The 16,635-nt window shown below is 35.7% G+C and overlaps 1 protein-coding gene across 1 annotated transcript in view; it reads right to left on the bottom strand.

Moving 5' to 3' along the window:
- Positions 1-4,474: 4,474 nt before the first annotated feature.
- The window catches only part of LOC136797764 (116 kDa U5 small nuclear ribonucleoprotein component-like), a 30,400-nt gene continuing 18,239 nt past the window's right edge, over positions 4,475-16,635 (bottom strand). Inside the window, exons 17-25 of the mRNA XM_067054355.1 lie at positions 10,247-10,337; positions 9,860-9,946; positions 9,264-9,390; positions 8,609-8,696; positions 8,112-8,230; positions 7,301-7,395; positions 6,844-6,997; positions 6,143-6,250; positions 4,475-5,516 (exon numbers count right to left, since the gene is read on the bottom strand). Of these exons, the coding sequence (XP_066910456.1) occupies positions 5,421-5,516; positions 6,143-6,250; positions 6,844-6,997; positions 7,301-7,395; positions 8,112-8,230; positions 8,609-8,696; positions 9,264-9,390; positions 9,860-9,946; positions 10,247-10,337 (965 nt within the window). The 3' untranslated portion in view covers positions 4,475-5,420. The remainder of the gene's footprint in view (positions 5,517-6,142; positions 6,251-6,843; positions 6,998-7,300; positions 7,396-8,111; positions 8,231-8,608; positions 8,697-9,263; positions 9,391-9,859; positions 9,947-10,246; positions 10,338-16,635) is intronic.

The following is a 16,635-nucleotide window of genomic DNA, read 5'->3' as shown; positions in this document are numbered from 1 at the left end:
CCAGAAAGATCGAAATTTGGTCAAAATTTGGTCAAATTTGTCCCGGTAAGGGTCATAAAATTCACAAAATTTTCTTTTTTTCTCCTTTTCTTTTTAGTCCCGGTAAGGGTCCGAGGGTCGAAAGTCGGGCGGCACCCCCCCCCCGTCAGCTCACAACCTTAGTACCCCCTCCCGGGACTTTAGCCCAGATACGGATAGGAATTTTTGAGAACAAAAGCAAAAGAGTTCTAAAACGTAAGTAAACTAAAATGTAAAAGCAAAACAATAGGACCATTTAGAGGGAGCGTACGTATTGCGGAAATCGAGATTTCACAAAATGTTTTCGCGATATTTTCCATTGAACATGAATATATAAACGACTGGACATCCATCTCCTTTGTATTTTTGTAGAATCGTCATTATGCCGCCTCGTTAAAAATCTTTAAATGAAACGATAAATTTTGTAAATATATCTGGATACATACATCCTGTGCCCAAGTTCAGGAGTTGCCATAAAGCCATTATGGTAATAACCGGGAGAGCACATTGCTATACGTTGTATATCTGGATATATCGATATATCGATATATTTTTTTGGTTTGGTTTGGTTTGCCGTTGTTGGGAATACCATAAGAAAGCCGCGGCTGGAATGATAACATCTGAATTTCTAATGTTCTATCTCTGTCGTACACTCATTTCGTTTTATAAGCATACGGTAAATTTCGGCTGAAGCTCACTATGCTTAGGTAAAGTTCAATTTTGAGCCTCGACTATGCTTAACCCTATGCTTGGTAAAAAAATTATGAAGGGGGGTAAAAAATTTCGCGCATTTTCCCCCCAGGGGGGGGGCACTCGATTTTGAAACGACGGTATGTGCCGCGCAAAATCTGCTTTTCAAAATCGTACCCTTACAGTGCAGTTCAATATGGCTGAAAAGGTACCCTTTCAGTGCATTTTTCTCTTGATTCACCCAACCCTTCTAGTGCACTATATTTCTCAGCTGTATATCTGCGTGAAGAGAAGAAGCTTGGGAAATTTTCTGTTTCAACTGGTTTCAAAGAAAAACTGAGAAAATTATTCTTGTCAGCTGTAATTATCAGACAATAGAAACTTTTTCAAACAAACGAGAAGTAAAAACCTTTCTTTTTAACAATTATTTTGAATTTGTTTTAAAATTCGACCCTTGCAGTGCAATCTCACAGAAACACACCCTTACAGTGCATTTTGGGATGCAGAAAAACGAAAAACCCCACCCTTAAGCGCGGCACATGACGTAGGCCAGATCATATGAGTGACCCCCCCGGGATTTTCCCCTATCTTTAATCTTGAGAGAAATGAAGACATTCTATTGTTTTCGAATGTTGTTGTTATTATAAGTTGTGTTATTTATAAGAGATTAAACAAAAATAAAATCACCAATTTTGTTTGTAATTCTCTTCTTCATTCTTCTGTTATTTTCTGAAGTTTTGGAAATTATGATTCTAGAAGTTTCTTTGCCTGAGCCTCAAGGTATGCTTAGCATATGCTAAATTTTTCTGGAAATTTGAGCTTCAGTATGCTTATAAAACGAAATGAGTGTATTTGATGACTATTTGTTGATCAAGAAATAAGTAGTGTAGTAAACTTTATTAGTTTGTCGTTAATACTTACTTCGCAGTGCGTTTTAGACATTAATGATATGCCCTCGATAATACACTTGCATTATAATATCATTGTGCAGGAAAGATCAACAATCAGAAATTTAAACAAGACGACTTAAAGTCGAAAATTTCGCCTAGAATTTAAACTACATAGGAAAAACAAGAAGTAGAGATTGAAGCCAATTTGAAATCTACTTTACATCGAGCCTTGACGAAACACTTTTTTAAATAACAACGAGGCTTAAAATCGCTAAAAAAAGAGACCAATTGAAGAACAACTGTTGCTTAATTTTTAAGAACTAATAAACAAAGGTAATATCACCGTCTATCAAAAGTTATTGATTTGATTCTTATAAAGTAAATGCTTATAAGAAAAATAAATAATCTCATATTATGCACCGTCCCTTGTTTACTTTGTAAAAACTATTCACCGAAAGGTATATCACCGTCTATAAAGAGTTATTGATTTTATGCTTATAAAGTATATGCTTATAAGAAAAATAAATGAGCTCATATTGTGCGCCGTTTCTTGTTTACTTTGGAACAACTAATTACCGAAAGCTATATCACCGTCTATCAAGAGTTATTGATTTGATTCTTATAAAGTAAATGCTTATAAGAAAAATAAATATGCTCATATGGTGCGCCATCCCTTGTTTACTTTATAAGAACTAATTACCGAAAAGTATATCACCGTCTATCAAGAGTTATTGATTTGATTCTTATAAAGTATATGCTTATAAGAAAAATAAGTAAGCTCATATTGTGCGCCATCCCTTGTTTACTTTGTAAGAACTAATTACCGAAAGCTATATCACCGTCTATCAAGAGTTATTGATTTGATTCTTATAAAGTAAATGCTTATAAGAAAAATAAATAAGCTCATATTGTGCGCCATCCCTTGTTTACTTTATAAGAACTAATTACCGAAAAGTATATCACCGTCTATCAAGAGTTATTGATTTGATTCTTATAAAGTAAATGCTTATAAGAAAAATAAATATGCTCATATTGTGCGCCATCCCTTGTTTACTTTGTAAGAACTAGTTACCGAAAGGTATATCACTGTCTATCAAGAGTTATTGATTTGATTCTTATAAAGTATATGCTTATAAGAAAAATAAGTAAGCTCATATTGTGCGCCATCCCTTGTTTACTTTGTAAGAACTAATTACCGAAAGCTATATCACCGTTTATCAAGAGTTATTGATTTGATTCTTATAAAGTAAATGCTTATAAGAAAAATAAATATCCTCATAATGTGCGCCATACTTTGTTTACTCTGTAAGAACTAATTACCGAAAGGTATATCACCGTCTATCAAGAGTTATTGATTTGATTCTTATAAAGTATATGCTTATAAGAAAAATAAATATGCTCATATTGTGCGCCATCCTTTGTTTACTTTGTAAGAACTAATCACCGAAAGGTATATCACCGTCTATTAAGAGTTATTGATTTGATTCTTATAAAGTATATGCTTATAAGAGAAATAAATAAGGTCATGTTGTGCGCAATCCCTTGTTTACTTTGTAAGAACTAATTACCGAAAGGTATATCACCGTCTATCAAGAGTAATTGATTTGATTCTTATAAAGTATATGCTTATAAGAAAAATAAATAAGGTCATGTTGTGCGCAATCCCTTGTTTACTTTGTAAGAACTAATTACCGAAAGGTATATCACCGTCTATCAAGAGTTATTGATTTGATTCTTATAAAGTAAATGCTTATAAGAAAAATAAATATCCTCATAATGTGCGCCATACTTTGTTTACTCTGTAAGAACTAATTACCGAAAGGTATATCACCGTCTATCAAGAGTTATTGATTTGATTCTTATAAAGTATATGCTTATAAGAAAAATAAATATGCTCATATTGTGCGCCATCCTTTGTTTACTTTGTAAGAACTAATTACCGAAAGGTATATCACCGTCTATTAAGAGTTATTGATTTGATTCTTATAAAGTATATGCTTATAAGAAAAATAAATAAGGTCATGTTGTGCGCAATCCCTTGTTTACTTTGTAAGAACTAATTACCGAAAGGTATATCACCGTCTATCAAGAGTAATTGATTTGATTCTTATAAAGTATATGCTTATAAGAAAAATAAATATGCTCATATTGTGCGCCATACTTTGTTTACTTTGTAAGAACTAATTACCGAAAGGTATATTACCGTCTATCAAGAGTTATTGATTTGATTCTTATAAAGTATATGCTTATAAGAAAATAAAGAAAAAATCAAAACTGTGGAGCTAAAGACACAAAGATATATGACGTAATCCAAAGAAAACCCGCGAAAATCGTCCGTGGTTATACGAGCGTGTAATTTGTAAATTAAATTTAGTGAGTTCGTCCACCGTATCAAGCACTTTCGTTTTCTAATTTTTTTTCCGATGACACCGCCGCCGCCGCCGCCGCAGAAAGGCTATCGTAATACTTTCGCTAAGCGAAATTAACAAGCACAAAATGGCTGGGCTGAAAGAACTCAAAAATTAATAATGAATACTTGCCTAGTAATATTCATGTAATAAGGTATAAAATTTTGACTTAAAAGTTTCGAATAATTTTAGAGAGTGCCGCATTCAAACTTTGATATTACTTTCTTTCCATATTCAATGCGATCAAAAATAACCATGGTTATTATTTGAGGTCTTGGATAATGCTAAACCAGTCAAAGACTTTCAAAAAATAAACGAAATCAGAGCTTAAAATTGTAGAAGAAAAATCTATGATTAATAACCAGTGTCTCGATCTAGAATTGATGATTTAGTATTTACATTTGATTATTTATAGGAGCAAAGGAAATGTTCGTAATAGGTCCCAGAAGAATTGTACAACATTTGACATGAAATATAAATAAGCATATTATGATGAAGATATTGGATATTGATAGAATTGCTGGACTTTGTTCCCACAGGTAACATTTTTCTAATTATAGAAGTATATTTCAAATAATAACGTACAATGACATCATATAAAGCTATTTAAAAAACCTTTCCCATTGTAAATGACTTAAAAAATGTTCACTTTAAGGAAAAACACATCTTTTTTTGGTACGTACAAGCCGTTCGTAAAATTACATTCTACTATTGAACCTGAAAACCGGAAAAGTGGATTTATTTAACGATTTTTATCAAAGATTTCTTGAGCTGTATTATAAGACCTTTTCGACCGTAGTCGCGCGGTCAGGCGCGTGCCACTTTATTATTTTATTAACCACCTTAAACTTGATCCAATCCTTTTTTACACTTTTTTCTATTGTCTTTAGGTACGAAAAAAGACTGGGACGGTTTCAGGGTGGTAAAACGGAAAAAAGCCCGATACGGTCGAAAAGGTGTATAGCATGAGAAAAAATCTTTTGACTTCGGTAATGTTTTGAAGTAGTCGGTTTTTCTAAAAATATTTAAAAAATAAAGTTAAAAAATGGTTATCAAATTGCACACCCAGGATAAATCTCCATCGAGTCTCGAACTGTTTTACGTATTATCAGTGTTCAATAAAAACAACAGTTGCAGTTTTTTCGAAATCATGAGGTTGTACCACTCATATATTAAATGCTTTCAAATTTCAAAGAAAGCTTCCGTTTCAAACTTTCCATTGGAGACAAGTCCAAATCTATCTTTCTTTTCCATAACCATATAACGTTCGTTTTCTGTAATAACCAAGGCAGTATTTTCAAGTATGGTACATAAATAAGCCTGTGGTCTATTTCTAACAGCGCCAATCATATTCTGGTTAATGGCATCTTGTCTCAGGCATTCTGTACATGACTGAGCAAATTTATCCAGCATACTACATCGGATAGCTAAACATGACATCTTGACGAGCCAACTCCAACAACATAGGATCATCGAAGAATTTTCCGATACTGACATCTTCGCTCAACCCCTGAAAAAGAAAACGACAACATGAATTCAAGGATTTTAGATCCTGATAGATTATAATAGTGAAAGAACAACTCTAAACAGGCCCGGCGGAAGCTGGGGGACTAGGGAGACTTTAGCATCCCCACTTTTGAACAAATGAGATTTTTTCTCTCAAATTCTTCGCGAATTTTATCTCATTTAGACCCTCCTCACTTATACGGTTGTTCCACCGGGCCTGTTAAAATAAGGAGGAAGAGAAAATTAAAACCAGAACGAGTAGAGTAAAGAATCAGGTAAATTCCACTTTTTACAATTTTTTTAATTTGCTATTTTTTCACTATCCCATAAAGTAAAAGCTTTTAAATATTTTAACCATGGCAGATGATAGCCCTTGACCCAATAAGCACAAATATTGGTATAATACCATGTGTGGATAAAGCAAACTTTTCAGAAAATGAGCTAGAATGCTAAGAAACCCCAAACCTCGTCCCCGCTTTATTTACGTTACTGATAGACGCCAGAGAATATCATCAAGCGCTATCAGTAAGCATAAAAAAGCTGATAATACGCAGGGAGCGAGGTTGAGCAACCCCAACACTGGCCCCAAAGTTGTTGGAGTTGTTTATAACAAAAATTGTGTACCCTGACCTTTCTTCTTCTCGTTTTAACCATGAATTCACGAGCAAGTGCAGTGGCTGGTTGTGATTCCAAGGGACGAATGACAATCGTTTTGTCCAGTGGATCCCCGGGAACGATCTAGAAACATAAATTAGATGTGAACCCTTTGATAGCCTTCGGGATTGATCCTACCCAGGAAAGGAGTAGGCATAACGGCGCTAAGAAATTTAGCCAGCGGTAGCTGCTAACGTCAAAACACCTGTCTCATATATTCGTGCTCGTGTATACGACTAACTAACGATACCTAATATGTTCCCACTTGCCAATTGGGACATATTGACATGTTAGGTATCAGATTCGGGTGCCCCATGCATACGAAAGTCAAAGACAATAACCAACGGAACTAGTTACACTACTTAACATCAATAAGGTACGGAGCTAAGTTTTGAGTGCTCACTATATAAGCTGCCATCCACTTTTGGACCATCAGATCTAGAGGTTGTCAATTAAGAGGACTTATCTATTCCCTCTTAATTGACAACCTCTGGATCTGATGGTCCAAAAGTGGATGGCAGCTTATATAGTGGACACTCAAAACTTAGCTCCGTACTTTAATAATTTATGCCTGAGGTTATGAAAAAAGAATACATTTTTCCCCAAGGTATAGTAAAAAAATTCCCTTGAAAATGACAAATCTTTGATAAAAACGATTTTAAATTAGCGTTTCATACCTGCCAATGATGAAAGACGGACAATGCGAAAGCCTGTCCTTGTGTATGTGTCCTCAGATCTGTTTCAAAACCAAATGAATCAATGGCAGGAAGGAAAGCTTTGATGGCGTACAAAGGAGAGCCAGGGATTGGTGCGTCTTGGGTCACATGACCTCTGAAAGAAACAAAGGAATAATGTCGAAATTATTGGATTTCTTTCATCTTTTTGATTGCCTAAACGAAAGACACTTTCAAGCTTTTCTCTTGAAATGATTTATAAAAAGTTGACTTGTATGTAAAGAAATCCCATTGTACAAATGTTTCGATTCTAGTAATATTTCTTTAATTCTATCAGAAATGGTTTTCTTGTGATGTGAAATAGTATTTCCCCCACAAGTGGACATAGCTCATCTGATTTTAATTTCAATGAATTAAAACTGTATAGCTAACTTTAGGGAAAGGAATACCATCAACTAACCTTCTCTTCCCGAGGACGGTATAAACAGCAGACACACAATCAGCCGGAGCTTGTACTTCCACAAAATAGTAAGGCTCCATTAAACGCGGCACAGCCTAAAAGCGGAAGTGAAAACAGGAATCAAAGATCCTGTAGGCTGTCCATAGATCAAGTAACAAGAAAGCCTCATATCTTAGAGCTTCAGAGTCATATTGAGTATAGTCAGTTTTCACAGTTTGTGGCGTGGATAGCCCGCAATAAACCAGGACAGCTTTTTTATTCTCTTGGCGTGTTCCGTGGGGAGCCAGGTCCGATATCTCTGGAATTATTATAATTGATATGAGGAGGAATTTTTAGCCCACTCCCCCTGGTTAACGACGCTGACCCTTGCTCCACAAAGTGAAGTTTAACCACAATTCCAGTATATTCTCAGCCTTATTAATTCAGACATTTATCTTATATATTCTTTATTATAGTAGTATATTATAGTATCTTCAGTTGGTATTAATATTAAATATTAAATATTAATAATGAAACGAACAATTTACTTTCAAAAATACACACACACTACATCTTATTGGGCTCTTCCAGAAAATGTCCGCACATGGGGTTCGAGGATATAGTGTCCGTGGGATAGTGAAAATCTACAAAATTTGCCCTATGGGGGTCAACTGATGCTTGTCCGGGGGTCAAAATTCACAACGTCCTGGGGTAAATTTCTAGAAAATGTTATATCCTCCACCCCCTATATTCAATTTGTTTCTGGAAAAGCCCATTACAGCAAATGAAGAGTCGAAACGGAAAAAAGAAGTCATGTTTGGAAAATACAAACCAGTAAAAATGCTGAATAAGCAACTCTTCTAGCAGTAGGGATGATCTGCCCACCAGCCCTTTTGATGACGTCAGTACCAATTAAAGCGTCCAAAATCTTGAATTTTACATTGCGGATAGCTATAAGTTAAATGTTCTGATGTACAACATAAATTAAGTACGGACGGGAATCTTGGACAATTCGGCAAATTTTGTTACGCGATTTTGAATTTGTTTTTCCTTTTAGCCCAATTTTTGAGCATTGTCTTGATCAAGAAAGCCAAAATGTAAAGAAAAAGGGCAAGAAAATAATGTTTATATAGCTAATTTTTATACCCTCGTTATATTTTTACTCCACAACACGTATTAGTATCGCGTAGTATCAAAATACCCAAGGTGATATAAAAAAAGAAAAGCCTGAGAAATTTAGTACATTTGGTACTATAAGCGATTAGAGAAATCGGAAATAAAGGCATTGAAGTATAAGAGTCGATTTAATTCGAACAAAATATTACTTACGTTCGTCACAGAGTGGCCCTTCACGAGATCCCCATTGGAAACCTTGTACAATGAAATCTTTGCATGAATTAAGAAGTCCTTTGTCAACCTACACAAAGACAGAAAGAGAAACATGAGTAAATGAGTAAGTCTTTTTATAAATAAAAAATAGTAAATACTTTTTGAAATTGTCTGGCACTGTTGGATTTTGAGTAAGTCTTTGTTAGAAGTGTGTTTTTAAAATAAACTACTCTTAACGATGAAAGGAAAAAGAAACATTGATGAACTTTATTGATCTAATACACAGGTTGTGAAATCATAACAATGCAGTCAAAATATGCGATTACTCGATAAAGTTCACGTGATTTTATACTGCCCCGGCATTTATATAAAGCTCAGGTGGTAGGGGACGATTCTACCTTTTTTGAAAGTAACAATTAGAAGTATTACTAAAGCTCGTGGTCCACTTAGCTTTTTTGGTCGCCCAACAACGCGCACAGCTCGATCGTTTGAGTTAATTCATCTAATGTTTCCAGCTCACCAAGATACTGCAAGATAGAGACTTATACGCATGCGTAATTTTGCGTTCTTTTAAACCACATGTAGTTTATTCCCGTGACGGACCAGGAGCCTTACAAATATGAACGTCAACGCAAAACCAAAAAAACAAACTTACTTCACTAGGTAAAGTATCATCTACTAAGATATTGGGTCCGGATACATCAGGACCGAAAGCCCAAATGGAACGTGCTGCCAACAAATCCCAATCGTACTTCGTTTGGAAAAATTCACCGATTTGTTTTCTTTGAGAGACGAAAGAAATAATTATAGAGTATACAATTTTATCATTAGCCAATCCTGACTTACATCAAGTTGCCCGCTTACATGGACGGGCGGGTCCACCACTGATCACCTGGACCAAAAGCCATTAAAGTGTTGTGTTGTTAAAAGTTGTCCAAAAGCCTCTAAAGTGGTCATTTTCTGAATTTGGCAGAAATACCGTCTGTCATTCTTTTGTCAATAATTTTTTGCCCAAGTAGTGAAATGTGACTCTGCCCCTTATTCAAAAGCTGATTAAATCATCTTTCCAGCGGTATATAGGGACCTTTATCGCAATTCTACAGGTCAACAAATATTCTAATACTGGACTTTCAACAAGAATAAGAGGCTGTTAAAAAAGCCGCGACCTGAAAACGGATCCTAGGAAGATATGACAGCCGTATAACAAATACTCATCAAATTTCAAGCCTGAAACTGGTAAGAGGGACTCACTTGTTCCAGTTGATATTGACTTTTCCGGTTTCGATATCTTCTGCTAGACCTTTCTCCAAAGGTTCAGCTATCATCGTCAACTTGTTCCTGGAAAGGCATTTGCGAAAAGAATAAAACTTTGATACTAAACTTCACTTTTAACTCTTTCTATTTTCTTTGTAGGGGGAGCATCTTTTGAGCATCAATCTATCATCAGTGCGGCTCGGGTAAGCGAGCATAGACTGCTGTTGTCACCAGAGTGCTCAAAACATTAAGTGTTGAGCTTCGCAAAATCGCTTGTGGTGAACGGAGAAGCAGAGCATGCTCCTCAACAGAGTCTATAGAGTGCTCAAAGAACTTCTGAGAGTTCTGAGCGTAATACATCTATATGTATATGAAGTAACGTACTTTTTGTTGGGTGATTCTGCAAAACATTTTAAGGACGATGTCTCAACGACCGTCTCGCAAAACGTCACCACCGGGTCCGCAACCTTGATTTCTAAAATGCAGAAAAATAAGAAAACTCGCAGGCTTAAAGATTTTCTCGTTTTGATATGGAAAAGAGACGCGCCTCTTATGTTGATAAAGCAGAATTAAAAAAGAATTTCTCAAACTTTGTGCTTGCGCGGCGTAGAAGAGAGAAAAAGTTGTTCCTTTCTTTTGTTTAAAAAATGATGTGTAGGCAAATTGTAAAGCTTGTTTTTGGTATAAAATGAGGGATAAATGACCATTCTTTAGGCGGTCTTGGCCACATATCAGGTCTTTTGGTTCTATATTAGTCATTGATCGAAAGTCAAATCGGTTTCAATGGTAGTAGCAGAAAGAGAGGGACTGAAGGACTTTTTGATGTTCTTCCTTATAAACAGCAAAAAGAATTAAACTCGGTTACAAACTGCCGCAAGTTACTCAAAACAAGACCAAACATGCTATTAAAATGTCAAAAAACTTTGTGGGATTATGTAATGTTACTAAGAATCATCCAATTAGATGTCTTATATAAATAAGGAGGTAGAAAACAAGCCAATGATAGGAATTCTTATCTGTGTTTTTACTAGTTATGACATTTGATTCACAATATAAACAAACCTAGAGTTAACGTTCTATTATTTGACTTAACGAGAGCAATTTTCAAAGTAATAAACAAATTTTTTTTGAAAAGAATTCTTGGACCACTGTAAAAAGAATCAATGTTTCTGACAGTTTTCTTTTTAATTCGTTGCTTTTGTTTGTTTGAAACTATCGTTTTGAATTTGAAAGATAATGTCTTTAAATGCAAGTTCCTTGGTTTTATGGTAGATTTATCAATGTTTAGACATCGAAGTAATGCTTATGGTACATATGTTGGACGGTGAAAAAGAATGCGGCTATTATATTTTGATTTTTCCCGACATGTTTCGGACTCGGTCCGTTCTCAAGGGAATGATATTTCTATAGAAAAAAAAGCGTTTTTATACAAAATTATTTGACGTCAAATTGGACAAATACGTCATTTTAGGCGATTTCGGCTTGAAAATGGGTTGGTGTAAATGGGGCCATCTGATAAGTTGAATTTGGTCTAAAATGAACGTGTAAATCAGACTTAGGTTATGCTTATGCTTATGCTTATGGTACATACAGGCTTATGCTTATGCTTATGGTACATACATGCAAGAATAATATCTAGATAAAGACATACCCCTACACATCACTTATCATTTGGCATCAATACAGAAAATAGTCAGTCATGTCCATGATATATCACACACCACCGAGAGATTCCTTTTTACCTAACCCAAAGAATTTGGCTTCAGGCGAAACAATTGAATACAAAGTGAAGAAGGAGCGTGAGTATTGGGTTGAAGACCATGATACTAAATGTAATGGCAAGTGTGCATACGGGTTTGTGTGTGGTGGTTATGAATATTATGGATTTGATTGTACTGGTAAATGCTTCTTTGAACATTACTACGAAAGTAAAAATTTGTTGCTTTTGAACTTGAATTTCTATTACTTTGACCGCCGCGACTGCCAACTTTTGGGGCGAGAAAATCAATTGAAGGTCAATAAGGTGACAGTAGAGCCGATGGAGTGGTACGGAGAAAAAGGTATTACACTTTTTGACGAAACTTCCAACCATTGTTTATCTGTAGTTTGTTCCAGGGAAAATCAAGTGGACATCTTCACAACGTTTATTGGGGATCCATCGACGTTGACAAACCCCACGACTGCCTTACTGTTTGACATCTACGAGCCACCGGGTCTCAATTTATACTATGACTTCACTATCAAGGGAGAAGCAAAACCAAAGCTTATCAAACATTTAGACAGGAAATATTTGATCATTTTGACGCCAGAAAATGATGATTTTGATAGCTTTCGATTTACAGCAGACGTTATTTTGTTGTCGGGCCCGAAATTAGAAAGATTATACCGTGTGCCGGCAATAAAAATGACCATGCTACGCCCAATACAACTTGAACATTTTTCTTTCTCTTTGGAAGTGGAAACCTTTTTGAATATATCTGATGGATCGATATATTTTCATTGTGAAAGTTCAAACCAGCTCATCGAAATTTGTTTGAAGAACAATACTCAGAGATATGAGTACGCCATCTCCAATTACGCAAAGCTGTACTTCCTTCGCCACCCTAAGAGGGGCGAATTGGGAACTGTCTTATACTTGGATCAGATCAATGGCTCTTCTATATTTGTGTTTTGCGAAAACAATACCAAGCTGAAAATCGTCCGATTCAAGAATGGAAAGCGACATTTCCTTGACGGTTTTATCGTGCTCGATAAAGAATTCGATCCGTTTAGATTACCACCCCAAGTGAGAATGAAAGGGCTTCACACACCAATCGACCAAACCTTTGTCAGATTCACAAGTGGAGACACTAGATTCGTTAATATCGCGACAGGTTATACCATACATAATGCAACATCAAATATTAGTCTTAACTGGAATTCAGAAGAGATCGTGGAACATAGATACGTGACCGAAGATGGGTCATCGTACTCTACCATCAAAGTCCACCGTGCTAATTTGGGTGAGCCACATAACACATTGAAATATATCTCAAGACTTGCAGTATTGAAGTATTTCAGACGAGATTTTTTATCTCATTCAAACTTACCAGAAAATATGAAAATATATTTAGGAATTAAAGGCACGATCCATTTACCAGAAGGCGTGCGTCCAGAATATTTAGTTGACTAAATTACATTTGCTGATGTGTAATAATTGACCGTGTGGTCGTGTAAAATTAAGATTTCATGCAAAAGTGGAATGGGTTACAGGTATATCATAATGACAATTTCTTAAAAAACGAGAAAAGGAAAAAGAGAATGCACGTATATATATGCAACCATAAGAATCCAAGAACAATATCCGTGATTTGTGATAATGTTCATTTTTTGTAAAGTATTTTGAATCATGTATGGTAATTTCTTTTTTTTTTGTCCTAGATTTGAATACGAGGCCTAGAAACATTTTTTCAGTTGTACGTCAATATCTCAATGCTAACTAAGAAATTAACTGGTTCTCATATCATATGATTATTACCACAAAAACCTTGCTTGTAACAGGGAAAGAAAACCAGAGAGGAAATCAGTGAGATTAAACCTTTCAAACTCCTGTATCCACAATTTTGATTTTGGAATCATCGTTTTTTTTGTTTGAACTTGACACAAGAGGAGGGGCTGACGGGAGAGAGATAGTCCAAAACAATTATTTCTAAAGTAGGTTTTGAAAAAAATTACTTGATCGGTAAAAATTTCGGTTTGCTTTGAAAAAGAGAATGTTCTTGGTAGGTCGGGCGACACTTTAAGAAAGAAGAACGGTTTAAAATTTTTAAACTTTCGGCAATTTTCCAAAAAAACAAGCTACATGCTGAATGGACCTACCTGATGATGAAAGTTAGATAGCAATAAAGAGAAAAATGAAAACAATCAGTTAGAAAACATACCGTTTAGCAAAAATGCATAACACATTAAATTTTATCATTGATTGTTGATGAGGGAAGAGGGAAGGGGAGTAGGGAAAATAGAAATAGAAAGTGGGCAAAAATCAGTTTTATTGACAATTGAATTGCTTAATTGTTATCAATAATGTTTTTGTGTGAAAAAAGCTAAGAAATAAGGAAAAAGTGAAATGAAAATCTGCAAAAACGGTGATTACCGGCATATTTCCGGCATTTTCAGCTGGAAAAGAATTTTTCTCAAAAAACAAACTCGGTCATGTTTGAGTATTGCGGATACGCATCTTTCTGCAAAAAATCAGAAAAAAACTAAGGATGAAAATTTGAGAAAATGTCAAAAAACCGGTTTTTCCGGCATATTTCCGGCATTTTCGACCGGAAAAAAATATTTTTCGAAAATCGGGCTCCGTTACATTTTAGGTATTGTCATTTTGCATCAGTGTGCAAAATTTCATAAAAAAATATAAAGTACAGCTCGAGAAATTCAAGAAATACTGTCTTTCCGGCGAAAATAGGTTGTTCCGGCGATTTTTAAAGATTTCCGGCTTCGAAAATCATTTTTTTTGAAAATTGAAACATGCTTGATGGGGGGCATTGCTATTAATAATGTTTTTGAATGAAAAAACAACCAATTATAAGAAAAAATCCAATGAAAATCCAGAAAAACGGCGATTTCCGGCAGAAATCGGACTCGGCCATGTTTTGGGCTTTGCCATTTTGCGTCTTTGTGCCAGAAATCAGAAAAAACTAATGAGCCAATCTCGAGAAAAGCAGGTAACAGACGGACGGACGGACGGACGAATGAACGAACGGACAGAGGTTAAGTTATAGGACCTCCACCGGGGTACCCGGAGGTAGGTCCAAAAAATAATAATAGTCACAAATAGTAAGCATGGTAAGTCATTCAACCGCATGTTTTCTCTTAAATCTACAATCATGGACAAAATGGTTTGTAGGCTTTTCAACAAATGACTAAAAAATAACTGCAAATGGGTGAACTTCGGTCACACAGGTGGTGGGTGCACCAAAAAAGGCTTTGAAAAGTTTATTATTTAACGAACCTTCTCATATATGGTCTACAGTATAGTGGAACCTGAAATTAGCGGACACCATCGGGGAATAGGGTTAGTGTCCGCTTATTAGAAGTGTCCGCCTTTTAGAAACTTTTCAACTCTGTGCTCTAATTTAATTGTAAGGCACTATTAAGGGGTTAAGTATGTAAAATTTTGGCTCGAAGTGTTTTTCTAGAGACACTGGGACAAGGAAGCAAAAGAGAATAATTATTCAAATGCAACAATTTAGTCTTGAGGTCCCTGTAATTTATCCTTTTTATAACATAAGCAAATTCACCGACTAGATAAAGGGAGCTCCCGAAAGAGGAGCTTTAGGGCCGCCTTCAAAAGCGGTTGTAGACTTACTTTACTTACTTACAGATCCACTCAAGAAATTAGATATCAGTGAGACATCATAGATTTATAAAGCCCGAAGGGCTAGATGGAGCAGACAGGGGGGTCAGTGTACCAGAAGGTGGCATGTATCCTGGGGTGGGTGGGTGTTTGAGAAAAAAATTTGTCATGTACTTTCTGTGTACTATAATTGGGGTGTTGGGTCCAAAATCGATTTTGATTTTTACTACCTGTGTACCAAAATAGGGGTGTTGGGCCCAAAATCGATGTTAACAGTATGGAAACAAAAAGGTTCAGAAATTATCTGCTAAAATAGAAATGTAAAGTTGTTCTATTATAAATTGATCAAGCCAAGTTTGTCCAAGATCATTCTTCCAAACTTCTTGGAATGAATTGAAATCCTACCAGATCCCACTGAAATGAAGGTTTATCGAGTCAATGTAAACATTCGAACATTCAAATTCGAACATTCGAACATCAGAGATGCCAACTCTCACGCATGAGGTGTGAGACTCACGCATTTCTACATGGTCTCACGCAATTTTTGAAAAGTTTGATTTCTCACGCACTTTGGATTTTTGAGAAAAATTCTCCTGTTTTTCCGATTTTTGGAAAAAATTTTTCCCGATTTCCCGAGTTTCCGAAAAAAAGTTTCCCCGATTTCCCGATTTTTGTAAAAATGTTTACCCGATTTTCCGATTTTTTCCAGGTAGTACCCAATAATAAATGGGGGTATGGGGTGGTTTGGGTTTTTTTCCAGGTACTACCCGGTAGTAAATAGGGGGTATGGGGTGGTTTTTTGGATTTTTCCATGTAGTATGGTGTACTTCAGGGGTGGGTGGGTGTCAAGTTTTGAAAAATACCTTGTAGTACACATGCATGCCGCCATCTAGTACACTGAACCCCCCCCTGGATGGAGTGCCTTAAGCTCTTCCAAGCAAAACAAGCTAGATGCTGAATGGACCTACCTGATGATGAAAGTTAGATAGCAATGCGAGGAGAAAAAAATCAGTCAGAAAATATATCGTTTAGCGAAAATGCATAACGCAATAAATTCATCATTGATTGTTGATGGGGGGAGAGGGAAGGGTTGTAGGGAAAAATTAATAGAAAGTTCTGGTCGCAAAAATCAGTTTTATTGACAATTGAATCATGCTTGATGGTGAGCATTGTTATCAATAATGTTTTTGTGTGAAGAACATAGAAATACAAGGAAAACATATAATGAAAATCTGCAAAGACGGCGATTTCCGGCATTTTCAACCGGAAAAAAATTTTTCTCAAAAATCGAACTCGGCCATGTTTTGAGCATTGCAAATACGCATCTTTCTGCAAAAAATCAGAAAAAGCTAAAGATGAAAATTCGAGAAAATGTAAAAAAAAAAACGGTTTTCCGGCATATTTCTGACATTTTCGGCCGGGAAAAAATATTTTT

Source organism: Clytia hemisphaerica, unplaced genomic scaffold (genome assembly GCF_902728285.1).
Source record: "Clytia hemisphaerica strain Z4C2 unplaced genomic scaffold, Clytia hemisphaerica genome assembly, whole genome shotgun sequence".
In the NCBI taxonomy this organism is placed as follows: Eukaryota; Metazoa; Cnidaria; class Hydrozoa; order Leptothecata; family Clytiidae; genus Clytia; species Clytia hemisphaerica.
Note: the sequence above shows the minus strand (reverse complement) of the source record. Positions and strands in the feature narration are given on the sequence as shown.